We start from the raw sequence: 23,884 nt of genomic DNA, 5'->3' as shown, positions 1-23,884 counted from the left end.
TAAAGGGTGTTAGCAGGCGGCTAGCCTTTTGTTTGCTTCCAGAGAGAAGCAGCAAACTGACAAAAAACAACAGCAGAAGCTCTGGACCCCTGTTAAGGTCTATAATGTCCCCCAGGGTGAAAACTTAGTCACCTCCTTTTGGTCTAAATCACAGCCTCCATTACACAAACAAACCATTCGACACCAGTGGGTACAACCTCAGGAGCCCAATATTAGCATGATAAATAAAGTCCTCCCTGTCAGAACAAGTACATAAGCACTGGTCCTGTTTTAAACTTATTCAGCTTATGAGAAATATAGTTTAAAAACTTGTAGCTTGAACTAATTGGTTTCTTTGGTCACATATACATATACACACACGTTTTCTTCAAAGTTCACAAATCAAAAACCGTTAAGTTTAATTAATTTAAAATGTACGCTTCCTCATACGCTTCTATCAGTGGTATATTTAATAATTAATATCACAAAAAAAACTGATACGGGATCTGTTATTTCATTTCATGTTCTTTTTTTTAAAAAAAACACCTATTATTCAATAGGACATTCGCGGCTGCTCTCTGATTGGTCGGCTGCTTGTTTGATCCCCGCCCATTGACCAATAAACTTGTGATACTCGGCTTTGATCGCGGGCGGTCGTGTCGTTATAGGGCGCGCATATCCTTATATGGAGCGCAGTGGGCGTGGCCTCGAGGCTCCGGGGCAGTTTAGTGTCACTTTCACCGGATTGTGAACTCGAAGCGGGAGAGAGACGGAGTGACAGCCGCGGGGAGAAGCGCGCGGCTCGGGGAGAGCACACATCTTCGCTCGCTGCTTTTAACGGATAGTTCTTTCAGGACTTGACGGTTTTTCCTCTTAATCGTTCGTCTCGCACATAACGAAAAGAGTGTGTGCGTGAATTAAATAGTCAATGCATTGCTTACTGTAGCGAGTACTTTGCATCGCGTGCTGTACTTATTATTGGGTGGTCTTTATTTTGCAGTTAACGTCACTTTGACGCGTTTGGCTGACAGATACCATACGGAAGGCTTCGGGTTCGTCGTCTTTATACTGACACTAGTGCTTCTGTTGCGCTTTTTGTATTATGTTGCGCTCGTGAGAGGCACGTGAAGCCTCAGAGCGCGCCGCTAGTGTGTATCTGAGTGTGTGCGTGTATTAAGGTGGATTTTCACGTGGAAAAAGAGGCAGACATAGATGAAACGCTTGCAGAGCTCTTGTTGCATTCATGCCATGATGCCAGCATACGGCAAACTTCTGAAGTCGTTTAAATAGAAACGTACAAGTTGCAAGGGTTGCAACCGGTGCAATAAGAAAGTAAAGAAGCGCGCATTACTTTCTCACTTTGGGGAGAAGCCTCTGTGTTTCTTTTGGCCCCGGGACATCAGCTCGGATTGCTCCGTTTAAGCCTGAACTCACACACGACAAACCCAAAGGAGCGACTCTGTACGTGGATAGCATGGCAATGGTAGTAAGCCAGTGGCAGGAGAACATTTCTGCGGACGCTGGCTCGCAGCTGCAACTGTGCGCTCCGGAGCCTCCGGGCAGCGGCACGCCGTCCGCCTCCACGCCTGGCAACGACGCGCTCTCCGCGGACAAGATCCCCAACGTAGACTGCATGGTGTGCGGGGACAAGTCCAGCGGGAAACACTACGGCCAGTTCACCTGCGAGGGCTGCAAGAGCTTCTTCAAGCGCTCCGTGCGCCGCAACCTCAGCTACACGTGCCGCGGAAACCGGGACTGCCCCATAGACCAGCACCACCGCAACCAGTGCCAGTACTGCCGTCTGAAAAAGTGCCTCAAGGTCGGCATGAGGCGAGAGGGTGAGTCCCGGAAAGCGCTTTCCTGGTGCACGCTACACTGTAAACAATAATGGCCTCCTGACTTTCAGCTCGGTTAACATGCGTTTTTTGAACTTTAGATAAGTGATACACACTCTTAAAAATATAGGTACGAGGGTTTTTGAACTCATAGAAGAACTACTTTTCGGCAAATAACTTTTAAATGGATAAAGAACTCTTACGTCACAATCACCTCTTTAACAAATACGTTTTTTAAACGTGAACAATGGTGTTTTTTCTAGTGCACCGCTCAAAGTATCTTTTGTAGCACCTCTATTTTTAATAGTGCAAGGCTAATGGTAGGTTTCCTCATAATAAAACGGTCATTTATGTCCTGCCGGTAGAAGCGGTATCCCTGCGCTACCTTAACATTTTGAGGGAACAGAACTTTTTAAAAAAAACAACAACATAGGTTTGAGTTCTGTTATGGTACTATCATTTTTAAATTAATGTCTCACTCGAAATTTAAGGTAGCACGGTTACCCACACTTCTACTTTAATAGACAGGCTTCTTTTTGGTAACAAACCATTTTCAAATTTCAAAATTTTTAAGGTAGTCCTTAAATTGACGTCAAAACACAATAACAGTATTTTACAGTCAAAGCCAAAGGTGGGGAAAGGTTTCTACGTCTTGCAGAGAAAGGTGGTCATTAGCAGGAGACCTAAAATGAGCAATTAGCAGAAGAACTTGGGTTCTTTGAAAGTTCCCGGTTCTCTGTGGGACCAATAATGTTACTAAAGAAGCCCTGCACAAAAATTTCTTTTATTTTTCCCAGTGTGTAGAGAAGCCCACATACAAACACACACACTCTGATGACTAAATCTGTAATACATGTAGTGTTTAAAAATATATTATGCTGTCATGTTTATTTGTTCAGAATAGAAACTAATAGAAAACACACAGAAATTAAGAATTTAAATATATACAATTTCGTTCTGTAGTGCGTTAACATTGTTTTCTACATCAACAAAACACTGTCCTTCAGCTGTGTCCAAACTTTTGCACAAAGCTGTAGAACTGTGAAAACTCAAAGAAGCATATGATTGGTTTTTGCCACGTCGAATGAAAAAAAAGCTGTAACTGGTTTGACATTTTTATACATTTTATAGGGTTCTGTATTAGGATTCTGTTCTGTTTTGAAGCTTAATAGAACCATTTAGCCTGGGGTTTATAAATGCCTCTCCTCAAGTAAATAATTGGTTCCTTCTGTGAAGCACAGACACAAATCAATGTAAAACGGTTTGTTACATCCTCCAAATTATTTTCTTTTCAAATTATATATACCTTCTTTAATGTTTATATTCTGTGGACATATATAAATGGCAGTTAGATGAGTGTAGAATAAATGAAAGCCTCATTTATCCACAGTAAATATGAAATACAGACCTGACCTCAACCAAGTTATCAAAGTAAATTTTTTGAATTTTGATCAAAGTGTATTGATGTAGTCTATTTTATTCACAAATCTATCAGTTAATATACATTTCAGTCCGTCAAAACAATGCTAACTTTTCCAGTGTATTTCACAATGTGTTCACAGCATGTGTTAGCAGTTAGCATAGAAGCTGGTGCTAAATACCAACCTCTGAAATTAAATGGCGAAAAACTAGTATTTCTCAGGAAAATAATATAATAAATAAATAAAAACAATTCTTGCAACCCACACCAGGCAGCAGTTTAGCCCATATGACAGCATATAAGAGAGTGCTAGCAAGTGTTTTGTCTTGTCAGAATCGCTGCAAACATCAATATAATAATGAGCAACATGCTCAGAAGTGTTCAGCTAGTTACAGTTCTGTAGCTAACTAAAGTTTTTCTCAGTTCAAGTTTTTCTTGGATGAGGAACCCTTTTGTTTTCTCATTAATGATGGTGTTTGGCTCCTGATTCTTCTCTGACTGCCAAAAAGCGTCTCAGTACATTTTACTGCATTATTATTATTACCATAGTCTGAACCCTAAAGTCTCGAATTTGCCTGAACTCAAGTGTTTCTCAGTTCAGTGTTTTTAGCTTTTCCTTCAAAGAGGAACCTTTTTGTTTTCTCATTAGTGATAGTGGTTGGCTCTTGAAACCCTGAAATAGAAGAGTAGCATTTCATCTTTCAGTAGCACTGTTCATTTTCTCATAAGTCAGAAATCATTGGCTGCATTTAACCAAAACAAACCATTACATACAATCAAAACACGGCTAACATTAGCTTAAAACACTGTTCGGTTAGACTGAAATGTTTCACAGAGCATTATATATTTACATTCATGTTGGAAATATGATTGCTCCATTTGTGACACATTTGGCACAGCTTTGTTTTCTTTTTTTCCCACAGCATTGACGGTTGTGGTTCTGTGGGTTGTTTTTGTAGCAAAATAGCTAACCACTGACACAGTGAGGGAATCTGTGAAGGAAACTTGGTCATAGGTGTTGTATTCAGTTGTGTATATTAGGCATAATGTTATAAAAATTAAAGCTTAATAAAGCTTAAGGTGTGTAATACTCAAGAGATATTTATATGACAATGTCCTGAGAAGATGTGCTAAATGCATAGGAGACAAATACATGACCAAACTGAGTTAAAAAAAAAATAAATAAATAGAAAAACGACTCAGAATGCGTCTTTACTACTATCTCTTGTGGATACATATAGGCCATTTAAATAATAAAATTACCACAAGAAAGCCATATTTATCCAGTTTCTAAATTGTTGCTTTTCTGCTCATGTAATATTTCATAGATGCATTTAAATCAAAACATATCAATTCATAAACAGTACAAATTTATACAGAATGGATTTCCCCCCCAGACATTTGGCTCCAGTCTTAGCTCATTATAATAGCCTGCTTATTTCATGACACATTACTGTACTTTAGCATCACACATTCATTTTATATATTTATTTATTTTAGTCTTGAAAATATGTCAGAAATGTGTTAATCACATAAATATTTGGTCTTTATGCTGAACGTTAGTCCCAACCTGCATTGTCCAGGAAATCAGTGTTGTTCTACATGAGTTATTATTCTTCCCTAATATCCTAATGATGTCTTGTGTTACAGTTAACATAGGACTCACCGATAGAGACCCACACACACACACATATATATACACCATATCCCTCTCTTTCCATCTTTGAGTTCATACATTAGTTATGCTTCCTCTGAATTATGCAGCATGCTTGCCTGACAAGAAACGCATAGACAAGTGCCTCGTGTTGTGTGATGCGCTTTCGTGCACTTCTAGGTGTTTTGCTCTGCAGGTCATTACGCTGTTGTAACATTTATGTAGAGACTGAGGCTTGTGCCAAGTAAACTAACCATCACTGTGACTGGAAGTCCAAATTTTGTCAAACTCCACCATCCTCAATGTGATATCAGATATTATATGAGGGTTATAGTACAGATTAGTTTCAAAATGTTATAATCTTCCTAAATGTTCCCAACTACTCTAAGTAGTTCTTTCCAAGCCCTTCTTGCCCACTTCTCTCTGCCTGTCTTTTATTGAATTCTCACTCAATGTCGGTGTGTGCCTCCAAATGCTGAAAACAAAAGCCCGTACAGTTTGGTATAGGTACCCAACAACTATGGTATAGGAATATACTTTATATAGCATTTATTAGTCATAAAACTCTGTTTTCTATCATCTTCTAGTGATATGGTCTACGTGGCATTTGTCTCTTATCGATGACGCTTCACTTTGGAAATGCATTCGTTTTTGCAGAAATAGTATTAACCCATGAATTACCAATGAAAAGATAAAACAATGTAAATTGTTTGAAACATATATTCACTCTCCGAACAAGACCTTGTATTTTTATTTTTTGGTGACATATTTTGGTGGGAAAATGTCATGACATGTAAACAAACAGAACGTGAAAAAACTCTTGATTTATCAACTTCCATTACCAACCAACTTCCACAACCAAGAATATTTTTCCATCTTCTAGAAAGTTACACTTGTGGAGGTACCAGTTTTTGTTCTTGATGTCATTCTAAAATTACAAATTACACAAAATCAGTTGCATATGTTCTGTTCACACTCAGTGGAAAACTGAGACTAATCTGAACTCATGTTTTTCTAACATATAATCTACAAGAAAAAGGCGAATACAATTTTAAAGCACAAATAGCACCGTAGTTTATCCATCGATAGAGCTTCTTAAAGCATGCACTAAATCATTTGTTCTTGACTTGAATGAGTTACTGTCCACCTCTTCTAAAGCAAAGAAAAGTTGATAGAAACTTTGTGATGCTGCTTTCCAGAGTAAAAGATGAAAGATTTCGTAGGTGTTGACACTGATTAACAGACAGTGATTTATAGCCATGAAAAAGGCAGCACTTGTTTGGCAAGGAGACAAACAAGTCTGAATCGCTGCGTGGCTTATGACCGCTTCTGAAGAGCGTGAATTCACTGAGCTCTTTGTAATCTGAAGTGTTCTGAAATCCCACTCTCAACTCCTACTGACGCATCACATGTGTTTTGCCGATGAATGAGGCTGAATCATGAAGCGGACTCCTTTGTGCTTTCCTAAAGACCTTCAGTCCCAGAGTACTTACTTGGACTGTATTTTTATCTTCACTCTGTTATGATCCAATAGTAGTTATTGGTTTCATGGACTTTATTCTTGTTCTCGTTTATCTAAATATTTTCACGCTTCTAACCGTAGTCGCCAATTTCGGTGGTCTACTATACATTTCTGTCCAATGACAGACTTCACTATGTTGTTTTGCTCTAAATTCACTATTGTGCACTCAAGGTAAATCCATAATGCTCTTACTGTGTTATTGCTGTGTTCTGGTCTCACCAAGAGGAGTATGGGTCCTTTGTTCCTCTCAGTGGTTCTTACTCAGGTTCTGATAGAGGTTTCCTGCCTCTGTTGCCCTCAGCGTCTCTCACCTGGGGCAAGGACCTTGATATCTATAAATCCGTTTAAAAGCACTACAAATAAAACCAAACCAAACTTATTTTTTCTCTTGATTCTCAAGTATTTCGACAGTGAGGTTTTTTTTTAACAGCTGAATGAGACCCAAGATGAGACTGCTGTTGAAAATGGGTCAAAGGGCTGCACTCTGGGAGCTTTTTTTCCCCCTTCGGCAAACCACCAAACCACAACTGTGTGCCGTCTCCTTCTGTATCCTTCTCTCTTTCTGTTTCTCTCTCTCTGTCTCTCTCTCTCTCTTTCTCTTGATTGCTCTACCTGTTTTAGCACCTCAGGCTCCTCTCTACATGACTGACATTCCAGGCTGACAAAAGGTCTCCTGTGACAGAGAAACAGAGAGAGAAAAAGAGCGAGTGTGACCGGCTAACTGCAGCAGATCCACACCAGCAGGAATGTTTCCTGTGCACTCAGAGACCTTTATTAAATTAATAGGACAATTAACACAAACAAGGCAGTCGTTTTGATGTTATATATAAAACATCAAAAAGACTGCCTGGTAAATGACTGCCTTGTAAATGTAGAACTACAAAGTGCACCTACAGGAGAATAAGAATAGAAAGAAAGGAGGATAAGAATTGAAACAAGGCAGTCATTGTGATGTCATGGCTGATCTCTCTCTCTCTCTCAATTGATATATATACATATATAATGTGCACATTTTAGTTCTACATTTACAAACTATAGTCCATATGTTGGTCTGCACATTCATTCCTTGTTGTCCCTCTTCCATTGTGTTTTTCAGTAGTCAGGACCCCCCCCCAACAGGACCACCACAGAGCAGGTACGGTTTGGGTGGTGGATCATTCTCAGTGCTGCAGTGACACTAACAAGTTGGTGGTGTGTTAGAGTGTGTTGCGCTGGTACGAGTGGATGGATTGCAGCAGTGCTGCTGGAGTTTGAAGAAGTTGTAGAAGTACAAAGTTAAAAATACTAAATGGAGCAGATAAAATGGACAAGGAGTGTAGAAACACGGGGGCCATGTTAGCTTTACACTGCTAATAGGGCTAAATTTTATATTCTGAACATAGGATTCTCTTTTACTTAGAAATGAAACATTCGGTATTAAACCACTCTGAATACTTTAGTTTATATCGAAGTGTTTAAATGGTGTGAAATTCTCTTTAAATCATGTGAAGTTGTTGTTATATGTTATTCGGCATTTTAAGTTAAGAAAAGCAAATCAAATGTCATGGTACAGCAATGGAAGTTTGTGGAAATGCTGCAATGATTAGCATTGGACACACTCTCTCTCTCTCTCTCTCTCTCTCTAAAAAAAGCTTGTGTGTGTTGAGGTGAATTCATTGCTATGGCGGGGGTGTGAAAATTTCAGATCCCTGTAGGACATCATCTGAACAAGCCGGCGTTAGCGCTAAAGCGGGCTAACGGTGCATATACACATTGCCTGCTGCTGCTGAAATTACAAAACACACACACACTATATATATATATATATATACACACACAGGCATCATCCCTCCTACGACATTTAATACACACATTCACACACACACACACACACAGGGTGAAATATAGGTCAATGGAAAGTAAACATTAATAATAGACAGGTTTAAAGGCAAAGTCCAAATGTGACAGCTCTCCACAGGGTTTGGGTAAATATCACCACACTATTTGTGCGGTTGTTGCCTAACCTGCTAACTCTGCTAATGCACCTGCACTGATAACTGCCCTCAAACAAAGCTGGAGGCCTTCTTGTTTTGCCCTGATGTGCAGTTTATCACAAGCCTCTAAGGTTCTGTTTAAGTAACGTTACATCATCTCCAGGCCTGGAGAACTGCTGCAGAACAGCTAGCAAGAACGGCTAAAGCTCACACTTGCTCCCTAGCCCTTTCATCGAACATACACCTGCTTTCTGCTTCGCTAAACCTAGACGTTCTTTGAAGTCTGATGCATTGTAGATGACGAAGTCTGACGTTATAAAGAGTGTTTCAGCCCCTGGCTGATTTTTGGATGAGACTCTTGGGTCAATAGTTCAATAACAATATATTTATATATTATCGCAATATAAAGAGTTTCAATAACAATTCTATGATTTTTATACATGTTCAATATTTCAGTACACGTTATTTACAGCACCTTTCACTGACGTTTATTACAGGGTGCTGCCCAGTCCATTGCACTTAATTTTAAAGTTATATAAAAAAAAACTTGACATTTGCAAAGTCAAGAGGTTTATTTTTGACAGTGATGTCATTTTTCCTACTAGTTATTGGTAGTTTTTCCATGGCTTCTATACTGTTCATATCGATATCAGTATCATATGGTATTGTCAGAACTTAAGAAATATGATATAAATTTTTGGAAATATCATCCAGCCCTAGTTTTAAACTATTAGTCATTAGTGATGTGTTATATCTTTTTTTAAGGAGAAGCTAATTAATGTTGTGTTCAATACTGTTAACCCTCAAGGCTTTTTGGGTTTTGTTGATGACTGAATGATTGTTTTGATACTTTTGACATGCAGAACTGTACCTTCACTCAGGAGAAGTGCGCATGTTTCTGATATTATTCTTTGTATCCTTGCATGCGTGAATAACAATGTTGATCTGCTAGTTTGGAGGGATAAAAGAATTTGAGAAAGAGAGAGAGAGAGAGAGAGAGAGAGAGAGAGAGACAGACAGAAAGGGGGAAGTCCAGCTGCTGAGACACTTGACCTACAGCAAGACACTTCCCCTAGCTCTCTGCCACACGTTTAGCATATTCTCTTATTAATTCATCAGCGCTTCATAAGAGTGCTGTTGCTATTACGGGATGTGTGGAGGCTTGTGCCAGAGTCTGCTCACACACAGAGTCTCACTGTACTGCAGAGAGAAAGCAAAGATGGATTTTGTCTCAAAGGGCCCATTTCCACTACCATTAGCCCTTGTTTAATAGATCTGAGACAGTGGTCCTCAGTCCTGTTCGCTGAGATTCTTTCCAGTGAGCGTTTTAGCGTCAGATGCAGATGGCAACCTCTTTCAGAATGATTAAGAACTTTTGTTTTAATTGCTGTAGCTTAGGTCTGCTTCTAAAGAACAAGGTGGTCTTAAACGATGCACGAACCACAAGCAGAAAGTTGTATTTATGGAATATAAGAGGTAAAGTGAATATAAATAAAACAATTTGCAGCCTATGTTTAAGTGGAATTTTGATGGTATTCCTTTCCCTCTTTTTTTGAGTAACAAGAATCAGCCCTGGTTTCTGAACACAGAGCTCGTTTCTAAGACCCAGATTATGGTGCTTCACCTTTGACACGTCAGTTTGGTCCAAGACTAGCCTTTATCTGTGATAATGATTGTACTCAGGTCATGTAAACCTGTTAAAAATTTAAGAAACTGCACTTGGGCCCACATTTCCATTGGACTCACTTGTGAAATGATTACTAACCGAGTAAGTTATGAAAGCTATATATGTAGCACTTACATGCTCATTACATAACTTGTAGTTTTCACTGCGTTCCCAGGGTCCTCTGTGTGCTACGCAAGTCCCTTTCATCATATCTAGCCTGTAATCTAAAGCTGTGGATATTAAGTGGAGTACAGTGACCTGGATCAGGTGTCTGTTCTCTTGAGCGCAGCCGTTCTGACCGTGACTCACTGATCTTTGGTCAAAGATTGGCACAGGGGAATTTGTTTAAAGGGGAATTTGTTAGAAGAGATGACATCATTGTTACAGGAATCTGTCCGGCTGTAGGTCACTCAGAAAAGGACGGACAGCTATTGATAAAATAAACACTTCAGTGAATCATCTGCTATGTTGTAACCCCCCCTGCCCCCCGAGCATTTGCGTGTGTCTCTGACTGAGCAGAACAGTGGGGTAAGGTCAGGACAAACTATCTAATGTGTCCAGTTCTAATAGAGTGAATAACTATCAAAAATAAAAGGTTTCTAAATACTTCTTTGTTTGAACTCATATTTTTGGAAGGGCCTAACAAATGTTTTAAACTTGGATATTGTCAAGGCTACATTACAGCTAACGTTACAGCTAACAAAAGCCAACATAAACATCTATAAAGTCCCATTCCAACAAGCATTGTTCGAATAAAGTTTTATAGACGTTTATATGATTTTATGTCAGTGTAATTTATCATAATTTATGACAGTAATGATAAATATCATTCAAATGGTTTGATAGCTGTATTGATTTTGGAATATTATACGTGTTTATAATGATACACTAATCTTTGGCTGTTCTACGATGGTTAAGGATTGGTTGATGTAGCGGGTAACAGACCCTCCACACAAGCACACTAGCGTTTGAATCTCAGCTTGTACACAAACAACATACTACCAGTAGGAGTCCTTGGGCAAGACTCCTAACACTCATTTGCATTTTTTTGCAACACACAGCTCTAGGTAAACATGTCTGCCAAACGCCATACATTTAAATGATTGTATCTATATTCCACTGCTGTGTACATCTCCAGTCACCTTTATGTAGCCACTGTATGTATATAAATACTTCTGAATTGTCCCAAAGTAATCGAATCAAATGGAGATTTTATGATACACTGGTTCTCAAAGAACTGAATTGGGAGGTCAGAGATTTACACTCCTAGTGAACAGTCATGCTCGGACACTTCATCCCCTGCTGGAACTAACCACCCACAGCACACTCTGGCACCTGGCCAGGTTTTCTTTTCCTTTCTCTTCTTTCCTTTTTTTTTTTACTGTTATGTTTCCTTTCACTCAGTCCTCTCTCTTCATCTCCCCAACCTTCCTCACACACCACTCCCACCTTCTCGCAGAGTCAAGGGTCATAAAGTCCTGCTGTCCCTTTGCAGGAAGTTTTAAGAGCCTTCTTCAAACAAATATGATACACTATATCACCAAAAGCTTGTGGACACATGCTCGTCCAACATTCCTTCCTTCTGAAACGAAGGGTATTAGTACTCTTCTGGGAAGGCTTTAGATGAAATGTCAGAACATTTCTGTGAGGACTGGATTGGATTCAGCCTCAAGAGAATTAGAGGTCATGTACTAAGGGTGGATGTACAGTTATGGGTCATAAACACCACTCCAAGTCATCCTTCACTTCAGAGAACACACTTCCACCGCGCTGCAGCCCAAACTTGGAGGGATTTATACCCCTCTGTTCTATGCTTGGCACTGGGTATTGTGCAGCATGTTGCTATATAGTAATTATATTACATCTGCCTACTTTTGAAATACTGTAAGTACAGTAGGGGGGATATTTTTAGGCAGGCATGTTGTATAGTGCATTTGAGTAATGCATGCTGGGTATTGTAGTGTGAGAACACTGATGGACACAAACCTGACAATGATCCAGAACACAGAGCCGTTGACATTGGGGGATAACCTGTAATACGATGCCATCTGTTATAACTGCACAATGGTGATTATGATCTGGAAATGCCGGTATGAAACGATCAATTTAACAAACAATATCATGTGCAGCCCTATGGTATGGTGTCTGCTTCTACCGATGACTGAGGACAGTCTCTACTTTGATTAAGAAGAAGGTCATGACTCCAGTCATACCTCAAAGTCTTTGAGTGGCACAGCTGTTCTATTGTGAGAGCAGGAGACGCTGGGGTTTAAAACATTTTCCATCTCAGACACCTCTCTCTCTCTTTCTGTTCTTTCCTGACCATGGTCGTAGCATGTAACAGTAGATGGAGTTATTAGCCGGACAGGGGGACGGCTGAACAGGTGTTTTCCAAATGGCCTTTGAGTGGCATGGCGGCAGAACTGGCCTCTGTTTGGCCCTTGGCCTCTGGCTGAGCCATTTGTCGAGGGGAGGTGCGAAAAACCATTCCGCTTTAGCAGGCTTGACTCGCTCATTACTCATTGATGGAGAGCAAAGGGGGGTTCAATCTTTTGGATGGACTCCACAGATACTGCACACACTCAGCAAGGGGTCAGTGTCATCACTTTACCACAGAGTGAGGTGGTTTTGAAAAGTGATGTAGTCAAATTTTTGTTTGGCAGGATACAACATGCTTCAGATGTTTACCATAACTTAGATTGTGTGTCCTTTTTCACCAATGTGGAACCGGTTTAATTCCCATCGGCGACCTAATTTGCAACCCTTTGGCATGCCTTCACCAGCGTAAATCGTTTCCAGAACCAGCTGGAACTAAACAATATTGGGTTCTTCAGTGTGAACCTTGATGGCGTCCATGGGCACGTGGAGCTCAGAGCACAGAGCCTCAAACAGAGCTAGACAGTGTCATTTGCAGTGTGTTGTATTTTGCACGTTGGTGTTCTAGGGAACAATCCAGTGAAACAAGACACACACTGTCAGGGTTCAGACAGGGGCCCAGTTGCCCACTAGGCCAACCCCAGCCAGCAGAGGGAGACATGGAGCCAACACACCTTAATTAAGAGAAATCAGCAGCACCTGTTTCTCTCCTACTTAAGGAAAGCCAACACACACCTCAGTGCTCAGTCTTGGGTTTCTCTTTTTGAGAGTACCACACAAGCACTAGCTGGTAATTTTGGTAAAGTCCCTAGAGTGTTCTCCTGGGTCTCTCTCCTGTTAAATCTTCTTGAGTCTTTTGTTCTTTGTTTATCTCTTTTATTTACAAAAAAAGGATTTTTAAACTTATTGTGTTTCTTCTTTTCTCAAATCTTTTGGTTTGGTCTCTTCACCTTTTTATTTGTCTTTTCCTCCTTTAATTTGGGAAGTTCCTTTTTGTTTTTTTAGTGGAACGAACTATTCCACTAGTAGCTCACTCAGGGTTCCTTGGCTTTAACCCCTCCCTGGGTATTCTATCACATTACACACACACACACACATTTAAAGTAGGGGAAAATAACCTGTCATCAGATTTCTGATGCGGAAAGAATACAGGAAAATGATAGGAAATAAAAACAAGGAAATGCTCTTTTATCTTTGATTTCTGGGGCTGTGCTCAATATGACAATGATTTTTTTCAATCTATACAAGCTCAGCAGTATGAATCTTGGTATCCTGACCACATTTGTTTCCCATCAAAACTGGTGGAACCAAGGGCTGTTTCACTGGACAGCACCAAGGATCCGAGAGTCTTGAATGGAACCAGTTCAAGAACCATAGTTGTTTTGTTGGAAAACAGCAATATGAGGTTTTCATGTATTATAATTGAATGTTGGGTTGCACCCTGTTTGTAAAATCAATTGAGGACACTAGTCTCACTGTCACTATATTTGTTGTTGTTGTTCTTTGCCCTGCAGCTGTCCAGCGAGGCCGCATGTCGAGCTCACAGTCCAGTCCAGGCCAGTACCTGACCAATGGCAATGACCCGTACAATGGCCAGCCGTATCTGTCTGGGTTTATATCCCTGCTGCTGAGAGCCGAGCCCTACCCCACGTCCCGTTATGGAGCCCAGTGCATGCAGTCCAACAACCTCATGGGCATCGAGAACATCTGTGAACTGGCAGCTCGTCTGCTCTTCAGTGCTGTGGAGTGGGCCAAGAATATCCCCTTCTTTCCTGACCTGCAACTCATGGATCAGGTAAAACCACCAGACTTGTAGTGGCTGTAGTAGTACTGCTATTTACCATGGCATTGAACATTTTAGTTTTGACAAATCATAGATGGTCAATCCCATGCTGACCAAGTGTTTGTGGTCAGACACAACACTTCGCACCAGATGTCTTCAAACCCAGACATTAAAAACAGTTTGTTTTTAAATTTGGGACCATTGTTTTGCTTTAGACACCATGGTGCTTTACCACTACATGGTACCTTCTCTACTTGACTAGGCTGTCCTCAAATTTTTTGCTTTTCCATTAGGCAAAAGTGGTACCTAGCATCTGAATCTAGGTGCTTTCTTTATCTGCTCTCTCGTAGTGAGTTGAGTAGGGACTAAAACGTGGCGTGTAAACCTAGCATGTCATTGTTATCTGACTCACAACAACAGCTTGTAAAAATACACCATTGTCTTTTGGATTTGGACTGGGTGATGAAGGAACCCAGTAAGAGCCAGACACTAACAAGTAAAGGAAAAGGTTTACTGATCGGTCTCAAATAATGGCGGGGCTGTGTTCAGTCACAAAATACAACAATAGGTAAATAAATGACTTAACATTACCTCAGCTATTGTTGTGGTTTCCAAAGCCTACTGTTCCCAAGATGGGGTTTTGTGTGATTAGAGTACATATGGGGGGGCGCTATGGTAGTGGAAAATGAACCATTTAAACAGAACAGTTTAAAATTTGATAACACTTTGTTTAGTATACTTTTAATGCCAGTAGAAACAGTTTCTTTAGATTGTATACTCCAGCTCATTGTCACTGACTAAGTCTTCTCATCACTGTGTCCTGTGCTCATAGGTGGCGCTGTTGCGCATGTCGTGGAGTGAGCTGTTTGTGTTGAACGCAGCGCAGTGTTCCATGCCACTGCATGTAGCGCCCCTCCTGGCTGCCGCTGGCCTTCACGCCTCCCCCATGTCCGCAGAGCGCGTGGTGGCCTTCATGGACCACATCCGCGTTTTCCAGGAGCAGGTGGAGAAGCTGAAGGCCCTGCAGGTGGACACGGCCGAGTACTCCTGCCTCAAATCCATTGTGCTCTTCACTTCAGGTACGAAGCAGGTCACAGACTTATGTTAATCTAATGTTTGCTTCTATAATTTTTTTCTAGAAGCTCTGAGACAAATGTGGCTAAAAATAATGGAATGTAAGCCGCATCCCTAAATCCCTTATTTAAGGGGTGTCTTAGTCACACACTGTCACCGCTAACTGTGTTTGCAACTTCTGAATCTTGAATTACATACACAAATTAATTTATACATTTTCCTAAATGGACTAAGCAAATGAGATGAAATGATTTGAATCAGGTTCATTACGTGTTCATAAATCTTACACTCGCGTGTCCAGCACTGGTCAAATCCAAAAATTGAGTAACATTTATTTTTCAGTGGTTGGAGAACACAACTACACTGTCACAATTACGTTAGTGATTTAGCGTACAATACATAGACATTTCCTTTATAATTTTTGCTGCTTTAGTATTGCCCACGGTGCTAATTTGCATGTTTGTTTACATAATGTCAGGCTGTCGATATTCTAATGAGTATTTGTTTAAAAACATTGACTTGTTTTATTTATTGAGGATATTTCAATTCCAATGTCTGTTCAATGTCCAATTTTCTTTTTTTTTTTTTCTGGAGAAGAATATTTTATATGGGTTCTCTTCTATTATTAAATATAGAAATAAGTTTCTGTAATGTAAACATTCTCCTGTTTTATTGCCTATTTTTATGGTAAATCTTGGCTAGTATTATAAATGACAACTGTCATTTTGAATTTAAACACTACGTATATTTTTCAAACGCTAACATCAAAATCACCCTTTTTTTTTTTTTAAATTGTTCAAATCAAAAACTCACATTTGGATACATTTTCTCTCAAACAGATCAAATCACCTTTCAAACTACTTTGTTTAATTTATTTTTGTTAAAATGAAAATATTTAATGCTATGCCACAATAACCATAAAATGACAAATGTAGGAGAATATTTGAATTTGGAATTACAGTAATACGTTACACAGAATAAGATGCTTTCAAACTTATTTGTTCACAACATTACCTCAGTGGCATAAAATGGATTTAAAGCAACAATTTTGTCAATGCTATTATTTCTGGGACAATGTCATCAACAATAAACGGCTATTGTGACATTCCTAGCTTCCATCGTTGCTTGAAGTCCAGCAAAACTCTATACTTTTATTCACACATCCCCAGTTAATGTTGCCCGTACGTTGCCACTTTTGGCTAGAGACAAGCCACTAGTGGCAGTCTGCGTGTGCGCAAATGCCAAACACACAACCACTGAACATTTTCTTTCCAACAATTCTTCTCCTTCTCCCTCTCCAACTCCTGGCTCCTGTCAGACTTCCCTAGCCCCATGCTCGGACCTGCACTCTTCCGAACGGCTGCCTGAACCCACTCATTTTTTCCATCCCTCTTTTCTCTGTTCTTCCATCTATTATTGAAACCAGCCAGGCAGACCCTTCTTCCCCTCCCTCCCCTTTACTCCCACCAACATGCCTGAATTATGCATGCTGAGTTACAGCAAGAGGGATTCGCCCCATCCCCTGCCCTGACCTACATAACCCCTGTAGCCCAGGGCGTGATCCGTCCTGCAAATCCTGGCCACAGTCCCCAACCCCCCACCGCCAGCTGAGACCAGCGCACAGAGCTCTGCACCCCAACCCCATCGCTCCCCTCAATTGTCCAACGGGCGTCCAATGTCAGCAACCCGCACCCGGTCCATGGACGCTTGGCCTTGGGGGCTGCCCCACGCGTGCTCTTACTGTGAGACACAAAGGATGAGAGAGTGCCTGCTGCCCCTAACAGGGAAAGCTTGCAGCTTGCAAGCATTGAAATTATTCCCAAGACCATGGATCGGATCTGGGTCAAGGGCTCTCGGCTCTTGGTACCACTGACTTTTTCTTGGCCTTTATAAGTTGGAACAGGGAGGAGCTGAAATAGCTGGTGTCTGGGCTTGAGAATTCCCGGGTACAGTAACCAAAGATGTCTTCATCGGCACTAATGTGACAGGGACAGATGGGGCAGTTGTATCCTCACAAACATGAAGCAATTTATCTTTTGTTCCTACAAACACACTCAGCATGGTCACTTTATTCCTGGGCTATTAACACGTAAACCAACAGATAACGAGGAAGGAGGACACAGGGTGAAATCTCAAGACAATTTTTTGAATGCTTATCCAGTGTTTTTTTAGGGCTCAGCCAAATCTGAAGAAATTATAAAAGGCAAATGGCACTCATCCAAAAGACGAGTGCTTCTAATGAAATTAACTTTAATTTTTTTGAACTGCATAGAAATCTATCCCTCCTCTTGGTCAGATTCAATTGGCTTGTCTCCATCGTGAGCGGCATTGAATTTTAATTAGGGATGTTCAGATTGAGTTGTACGCTGTCATGAAACGGCCTAGTACTTGCTCTCATGATGATTTTCCACTGCATGGTACCTACTCTACTCAACTTTACTCTGCTTTATTCTGGCTTTCTGGTACCTGGTCCTTTTTCCATTACAACAGCTCCCCCAAAATGTAGCTTGGAAACTACAGCAGGCTTTGGAATCCATAACAGCTGTGTTTACTCGGTGTATTTTTGTGGTGTTGTTGTTTGGGACTGAACACAGCTCAGGAGATTTCTTCAGCAAAAGATCCAGTAGCTGCTATTGTTGATCGGACAAAAAAAAAAAGTGATCTCTGCTGGAGATTTTACAGATGGAGAGTATGGGCTGGACGCCTGCATTGGTGGCGTAGAGTGACAACTCTCTTAATGCGTTCTGCATGATTTACACATCACTGTTTAAACACGACTCGGCTCGCTTTGAGCCAAAGCAAAAAACCTGAGACTAGTCGAGTAGAGTAGGTAGCATGCAGTGGAAAAGTGTCATTAATAGATCAGATAACAGTTCATTAACCATTTTGTAGATGGCCCATTACTAAATTAGGGTGCATAAAGTACTCATACCCACTAGGTATGCCCAATATATTTTATATTGTAATATATTATACTTTCAATTTATATTGTTTTGGTAATGATGCCGTTTCCCGTTGGTATTTTTTGTTCAAATTCATGATGTGACCAAAAAAAAATCTCTCTGCTTCTTCTAGATGCCATGGGCCTGTCAGATGTGGCCCACGTGGAAAGCATCCAGGAGAAATCTCAATGTGCCCTGGAAGAGTACGTCCGGAATCAGTACCCCAACCAGCCCAACCGCTTTGGCCGGCTGCTGCTGCGTCTGCCTTCTCTGCGCATCGTCTCCTCGCCAGTCATCGAGCAGCTCTTCTTCGTGCGTCTGGTGGGCAAGACCCCCATCGAGACTCTCCTGAGGGACATGCTGCTGTCCGGCTCCAGCTACAACTGGCCCTACATGCCCGTCCAGAGGGACCGTCCAATCTCCCTCCACTACAACGAGAACGGACCCTGATCTCGCCTCCTCTGTGGGGTCATGTCCACTACTTAAACTCTGTTCATTGGTCATGCCCTCTTCAGTACCCAATCAGCACCACTTGCTTTTCTGACCCTCCAGCCGTCTAGGTATGGAACTCGCCGGAACTCACTTAGACCGGCCTTTCACAGCCGTCACCACCTTTCTAAAGCGATGTTTACGATCTCCGTGACTTGAGGACTCTACCATAGTACTGACTTAAAAGGGCTGAGTCCGTTCCTGATTTTCAAACAAACCCGAAGCCATTAAAGCCAATGCCAAAATGTGTTGCTTATTTTTTTTTTTTTTGTTTTGTTTTGTTTGACGTTAGCTATTGTCTGTACTGGGGTGGGGGCTTGAAGACTGCAAGGAAGTTGGAAAAGAAAGTGTGGGCACAAACTGCAGCTGAATTCAAGAGGAGGTTGGATAGAGGTTGACAAAGAGAGGTCCACGAGACTCTGAAAATGCTGAAAGCAAGCCATTGCCAAAGCAGAGGCGGCCTACGAACTGTGGAACCTTTTCCCTGCTTCAGCCACAAGTTTTGGTTTGTCTCAGCATTGACACTTGTGTTTTAAATCTCTGAAGGAGTTTAAAGATGTGAAAGAGGCACTTGAAATTTGAAACCAGCCGGGGACCCCACTCTCTCTATGCTCTTTTCAGCTACCACCAAAAATTCAGCACAGCTAGATAGACACACTGTAGTCGCCATGTAAGGTCTGTCTGTAGTGCTTACTGTACATTTTCAAGCTCTTGTTCCTTTTATCAAGGGAAAACACTGAAAGATGTATCAGAACCTCAGCGAAATGTATAGTCGGCTCCTGTGGCCAAGACGCCTTTGCTGTATGTAGCAATAGATATATCTCAAGTATTTTGTTATCCTCCTGGCAGTTCGTTTGACTATCTGTCGAAAATCCAGTTGTCACTGTTTTTAACTTGGCACTACAGCTTTTCAAAGGCAACGTTTGGGTCTATAAGCCATAGGGGCCTTGGAAAGCAGGACCTGTTGTATTAGTTCACAGAATATTTCTATAAGAGGTTTTTCTTCTGTATTTTAGGTTTGGAAAAAAAAGGAATCCATGGAATAAAAGCAAAAACATAACCTTTTCTGTCGTCTTGTCACCGCTGCTTGGTAATCTTCAGTCAGTGCCTTGAAACTCGAAATACTTTAATTGACGTGTTACATTCCCAGTTACAAACGGCATGTTCTGTGCATTTGCATCAGACTTCAATTTTTTTTAAATGACCGAAAAATAGTCAAAAAGTAAAATCTACAATTCATTTTCCAGAGCTGGAGATCATTTTAGATTATTTAAAAAAAAGTGCTTTGACTAAAAACTAAGGTATGCCTCACACTTTGACTGGATTGGTGTGCTTCTTATTAGGGTACAGTTACACTAGATTAGCTCTATGCATGGCTGTAGCGTTGGACCTGATTTAGACTTTCAATTAGAATGTGTGCATAACTGCTCAGTCATGATCTACAGCTGGAATTAACGTATCTGACTGGATTGGTGAAAATCATCGCATGTAAACATAGCCACAGAGAGAGAACGCTCAGCTAGCTTAAAAACTGATCATATTCATTCAAAAATGTGCATTATTTTTGATGAATTTAAAAGTTCAGATTAATGTGGATGGGGTTATTAGACTTTTATTTGTATGAAGGTTTTTACCCCAAGCGTTCAGAATACTGAGAATTTATTAAGCTTCATGCTGCCCATTGTAATGGCAGACCCCAATTGCAGAGATGTTTGTCTCAGAGTTCCTGTCCTTCCCCCCACTGTCCCCTCAGCGTGGCCTTGTCTCCTGGCCCCTCCCACGCTGTGGCTATAGAGCAGCTCATATGAAGATGACTTATGCCTTCATTTCAAAGCTGTCAGTCGCCAGCTGACACAGTGACCTAGCCACTCCTGCCCACAACATGTTTCATCCTCGTGAATATAAAACACATGTGTTGCCTATAGCGGAGATCGTGTGGGTCTATGCGGTGTACTGAAGTGTAACCTGAGCCAAGCATGTCTTTGAAATATATATAAAAGATCTCATCTTTCTGTGTATTTACCATCGGTTTTTTATGGGGAAACCATTATGGTCAGAGTTATTAAGGTCTGTTTTTATATACATTCAGTTTGCATTAAATATAAAAATAAAATATATATAATTGATAGCTATGGAAATTCTATTTATATTCAACTGATGTTCTGTACTGAGAGGTCTAGGTTTTATTTTCAGTTAAAGCTAAAGGCAAGGTAAAGGTGAAGAGCAACATACAAATTATAAAATATATTTCCTCCCTTTTTTAAAAATGTTGCCTTTACATTGTTACATTTTTCATAAATCCACAGATTTACATATGGAGCCCACAGCACTTAAACTCTGACAAGTCACGTTATAAAGAGTGTTTCAGCCCAGAATACTTTTTGTTGATGCATCTTTACACACATCAGTCTTGCAGGCGACAGTAACAAATATCCAGATTAATCCTATGTTGAAAGAAGGATGTTGGCCATTTTAAGTCATAGTTCTAGAAATGACACACACGCTAAATGTGTAATGGATTGAAGAGACAGGGCATACAACAGAATTCCTTTATTTGACTGAGCTATGAGTGCATTAAGTAAAGCAAAAGAAGAGCCGTTCATTAGAGGGTTAATATACAAAGGCATTCATTGAGTTATGTTCAAATGGTTTCAGTGGAACAGCCAATAGCCGCAATGCCAAATCCAGTGTCCCTGGCTATAAATCACTCTCGGCTGACATTAATTCTCCCAGACCCAGACCTCACCGTCCCAAACAAACAGTGTCTATATCTGCCAGTTGTTCATGTTTAACCCCGACACCTCGATCTGTTATGACACCATTTCAATTTAACCAGAGACTTGGGTGGACCCCACCAATTGGGGCGCTCGGAGGGCACGACTCCAATAGGGATCTGTCTCGCGCAGTAAGTGGATGAATGAAGACGGCCTGCGGCTATCACTTTTAAACATGAACGCTAGCCACAAGGGCGAGCCGCCCCCGTCTCTGGAGGATTGACTAGCCCTTGGTGTCCAGATCAATAGGCAAATTGAATTGAGGTCACTGTTTGTCCATAAGGGGTCCTGCTTTTCTGGCTGACTGTCAAAAAGGCAGCTGGGACAATCGAGGGGGTTAGAGGTTTACCTCTAGTGAGTGCTCTCTTCTTTAATCTTGAGATAGATAAATAGAGATAGAGAAGGACACGTCCCTGGAAAGTGTCTGGTAGAACCTTCGAAATATATTTGAATATGTAATTTTTTGATATATTTTTGGTGTTATAACAAAAGCTCACAACTGTATTTTTGTGTTTTCTATATTTTTTTAATACATTTGCATGTAATATAAAAGCGCTGGCTAAGAAATAGCTAAAAAATGCTCCAGAGTCACTCAAATATTCTTAGAACGTCTCTCAACCCACATTGAGGTCTAAATTACGGTCAAAAAGGCTTGGCAAGGTGGATGTCAGCCATTTTAGACAACAAGGTGTGGGTGAGTACTGACTTCTCGTGTTTGTTAGCAGGGTTAGCTTCAAAGCTTCAGTTCTAAACTAAAGAAACAAAATTTGGACACAAAACGAATTTTGCAAATTAAAGCTTCCATCAAACTATTCAAGACTATTGCCCCTTTTCTGCTCAGCAACACCAAGGAATCTTGAGACCTTTGCAATCCAGACACATTGATGAAGATGAGGATGGGTTTCTTTACCATAGCATTCTTCAGGAAAATTCCAAGTCTCTTTTGATCCCATAGAGAAATCACAGAGGGAGCGAGACCAATAAATTGCCCCTGCCACAAACCTAAAGACCAAAATGCATTCCATTGCGTTTTAATCAAAACACACGCCCCTGCTTTCCAGTTATAAATCCTTAAACGGGCCCTGACTCCAATATATGGCAACAACATCAATATTAACGTGGGAGAAAGTTCCTCCAAAGCCTTGTTAAGCCCCTCAGCATCAATATTGATGGGCTTGTGCTACATCCCTGCCACCTACAGGAACCCTCTGATGGTAATTACTGGAGGGCACATGTTTCAGAGCCAGTGAAAACACACTCAGTGTTCAGTCTGCCATTTTTCCTATTGAGTGCATTATGGCTAAAAAACATTTGTATTTAGACTGCAGAAGAATGTGGACTGGGCAATGGATATTCATGAGGAAAGGATTCCAAGGATGGTCCAAAAATGTTATTTATTATATTAAAGTGGAATATCTGTTCACTGATTAGGCTTAGTCAGACAAAAACGTATGCAATTAATATAATTTATCACAAGGATCAGGCAAATGTGTGAGCCTATAGGTGATAAAGAAAGATACAGTTTAGTGAAAACTCATGCTAGCTTTTAAATTAATTTAAAAAGTGACATTTTGCTGACAGAGGAGCTGTATCCCCATTTAATCTCATTTAATACTGGCTCACACTTCTAAGGTAGAATTCACCTAGAATAACCTGGCACGAAATGAGCTGCTAACCCCAGCTAATTCCTTTATCATGTCCTCTACACTTATGTGCAGCTAATTGCTAGCCTTTGAAATAGCTGCTATTGCTGTTTTTAATTATACTAATGTACTATTGTACACATTTTTTTGTCCAAAAGGTGTTAAAAACCATATAAACAAAGTCTACTTGAGGTTTCTTATGTAATTAGTGTGAAGCAAGTGAGTAGAGATTTCAGTTAGCATGATGCTAAATGGGCTAAATAAAGCATTAATGCTTTAAAAGTTACTTTAGCTTTCCTTGAGCCTCTTCTTCAGTAACAACAAAACAAATTTCGACCAATGGACTGCATTTGGAGTGTATGTTGTTGGCTAAATATATCAAATTTAGGAAAAACATTATTAATTTAAAAGGGAAGACTAAGTCTATATATGTTTAGCAGCCTAGACATAAAATATGTAAGTGTTTCCAAGGCCATTTACAGCCATGCTTGAAGCATGTCACATGACTTCATGTAGGTTTCATCAGTTCCTGTGATTCTATAGCATGAATAGAGCAGTGATATATGCCTGATTGGTGTGATTGCGCTGTAGTTCACTCTGGGTAGTGGGTTATTTTTTTTTTTTCCATGCTGTTTCATTGAAACCTCTGTGATCCAACACTAATCATATCATGGTCTTCCGGAGTCGTCTCTCTGCTGGAAAGCCAATGCGATTTACACTCTGGAAGTTTCTGGGCCAGTAAGTTAAATATTTC

At 40.6% G+C, this 23,884-nt stretch overlaps 1 protein-coding gene across 4 annotated transcripts; it reads left to right on the top strand.

The window, feature by feature from the left end:
- Positions 1-758: 758 nt before the first annotated feature.
- Positions 759-20,736, top strand: nr2f5 (nuclear receptor subfamily 2, group F, member 5). Of its 4 annotated transcripts, XM_066645003.1 has the most exons (5): positions 759-1,817; positions 7,507-7,545; positions 13,940-14,220; positions 15,041-15,287; positions 18,358-20,736. In XM_066645003.1, the coding sequence occupies exons 1-5, from the start codon at positions 1,454-1,456 to the stop codon at positions 18,672-18,674; spliced, it is 1,248 nt and encodes a 415-aa protein (XP_066501100.1). In that variant the 5' UTR covers positions 759-1,453; the 3' UTR covers positions 18,675-20,736. The 4 variants fall into 4 exon arrangements, with proteins under 4 accessions (XP_066501100.1, XP_066501101.1, XP_066501103.1 ...); XM_066645004.1 differs by lacking the exon at positions 7,507-7,545 and having other exon boundaries at positions 18,358-20,735; XM_066645006.1 differs by lacking the exons at positions 759-1,817; positions 7,507-7,545 and adding an exon at positions 13,182-13,224 and having other exon boundaries at positions 18,358-20,732.
- Positions 20,737-23,884: the final 3,148 nt, after the last annotated feature.

This window comes from Hoplias malabaricus, chromosome 1, assembly GCF_029633855.1.
Source record: "Hoplias malabaricus isolate fHopMal1 chromosome 1, fHopMal1.hap1, whole genome shotgun sequence".
Classification (NCBI taxonomy): Eukaryota; Metazoa; Chordata; class Actinopteri; order Characiformes; family Erythrinidae; genus Hoplias; species Hoplias malabaricus.
This window is presented reverse-complemented; position numbering and strand designations above follow the sequence as displayed.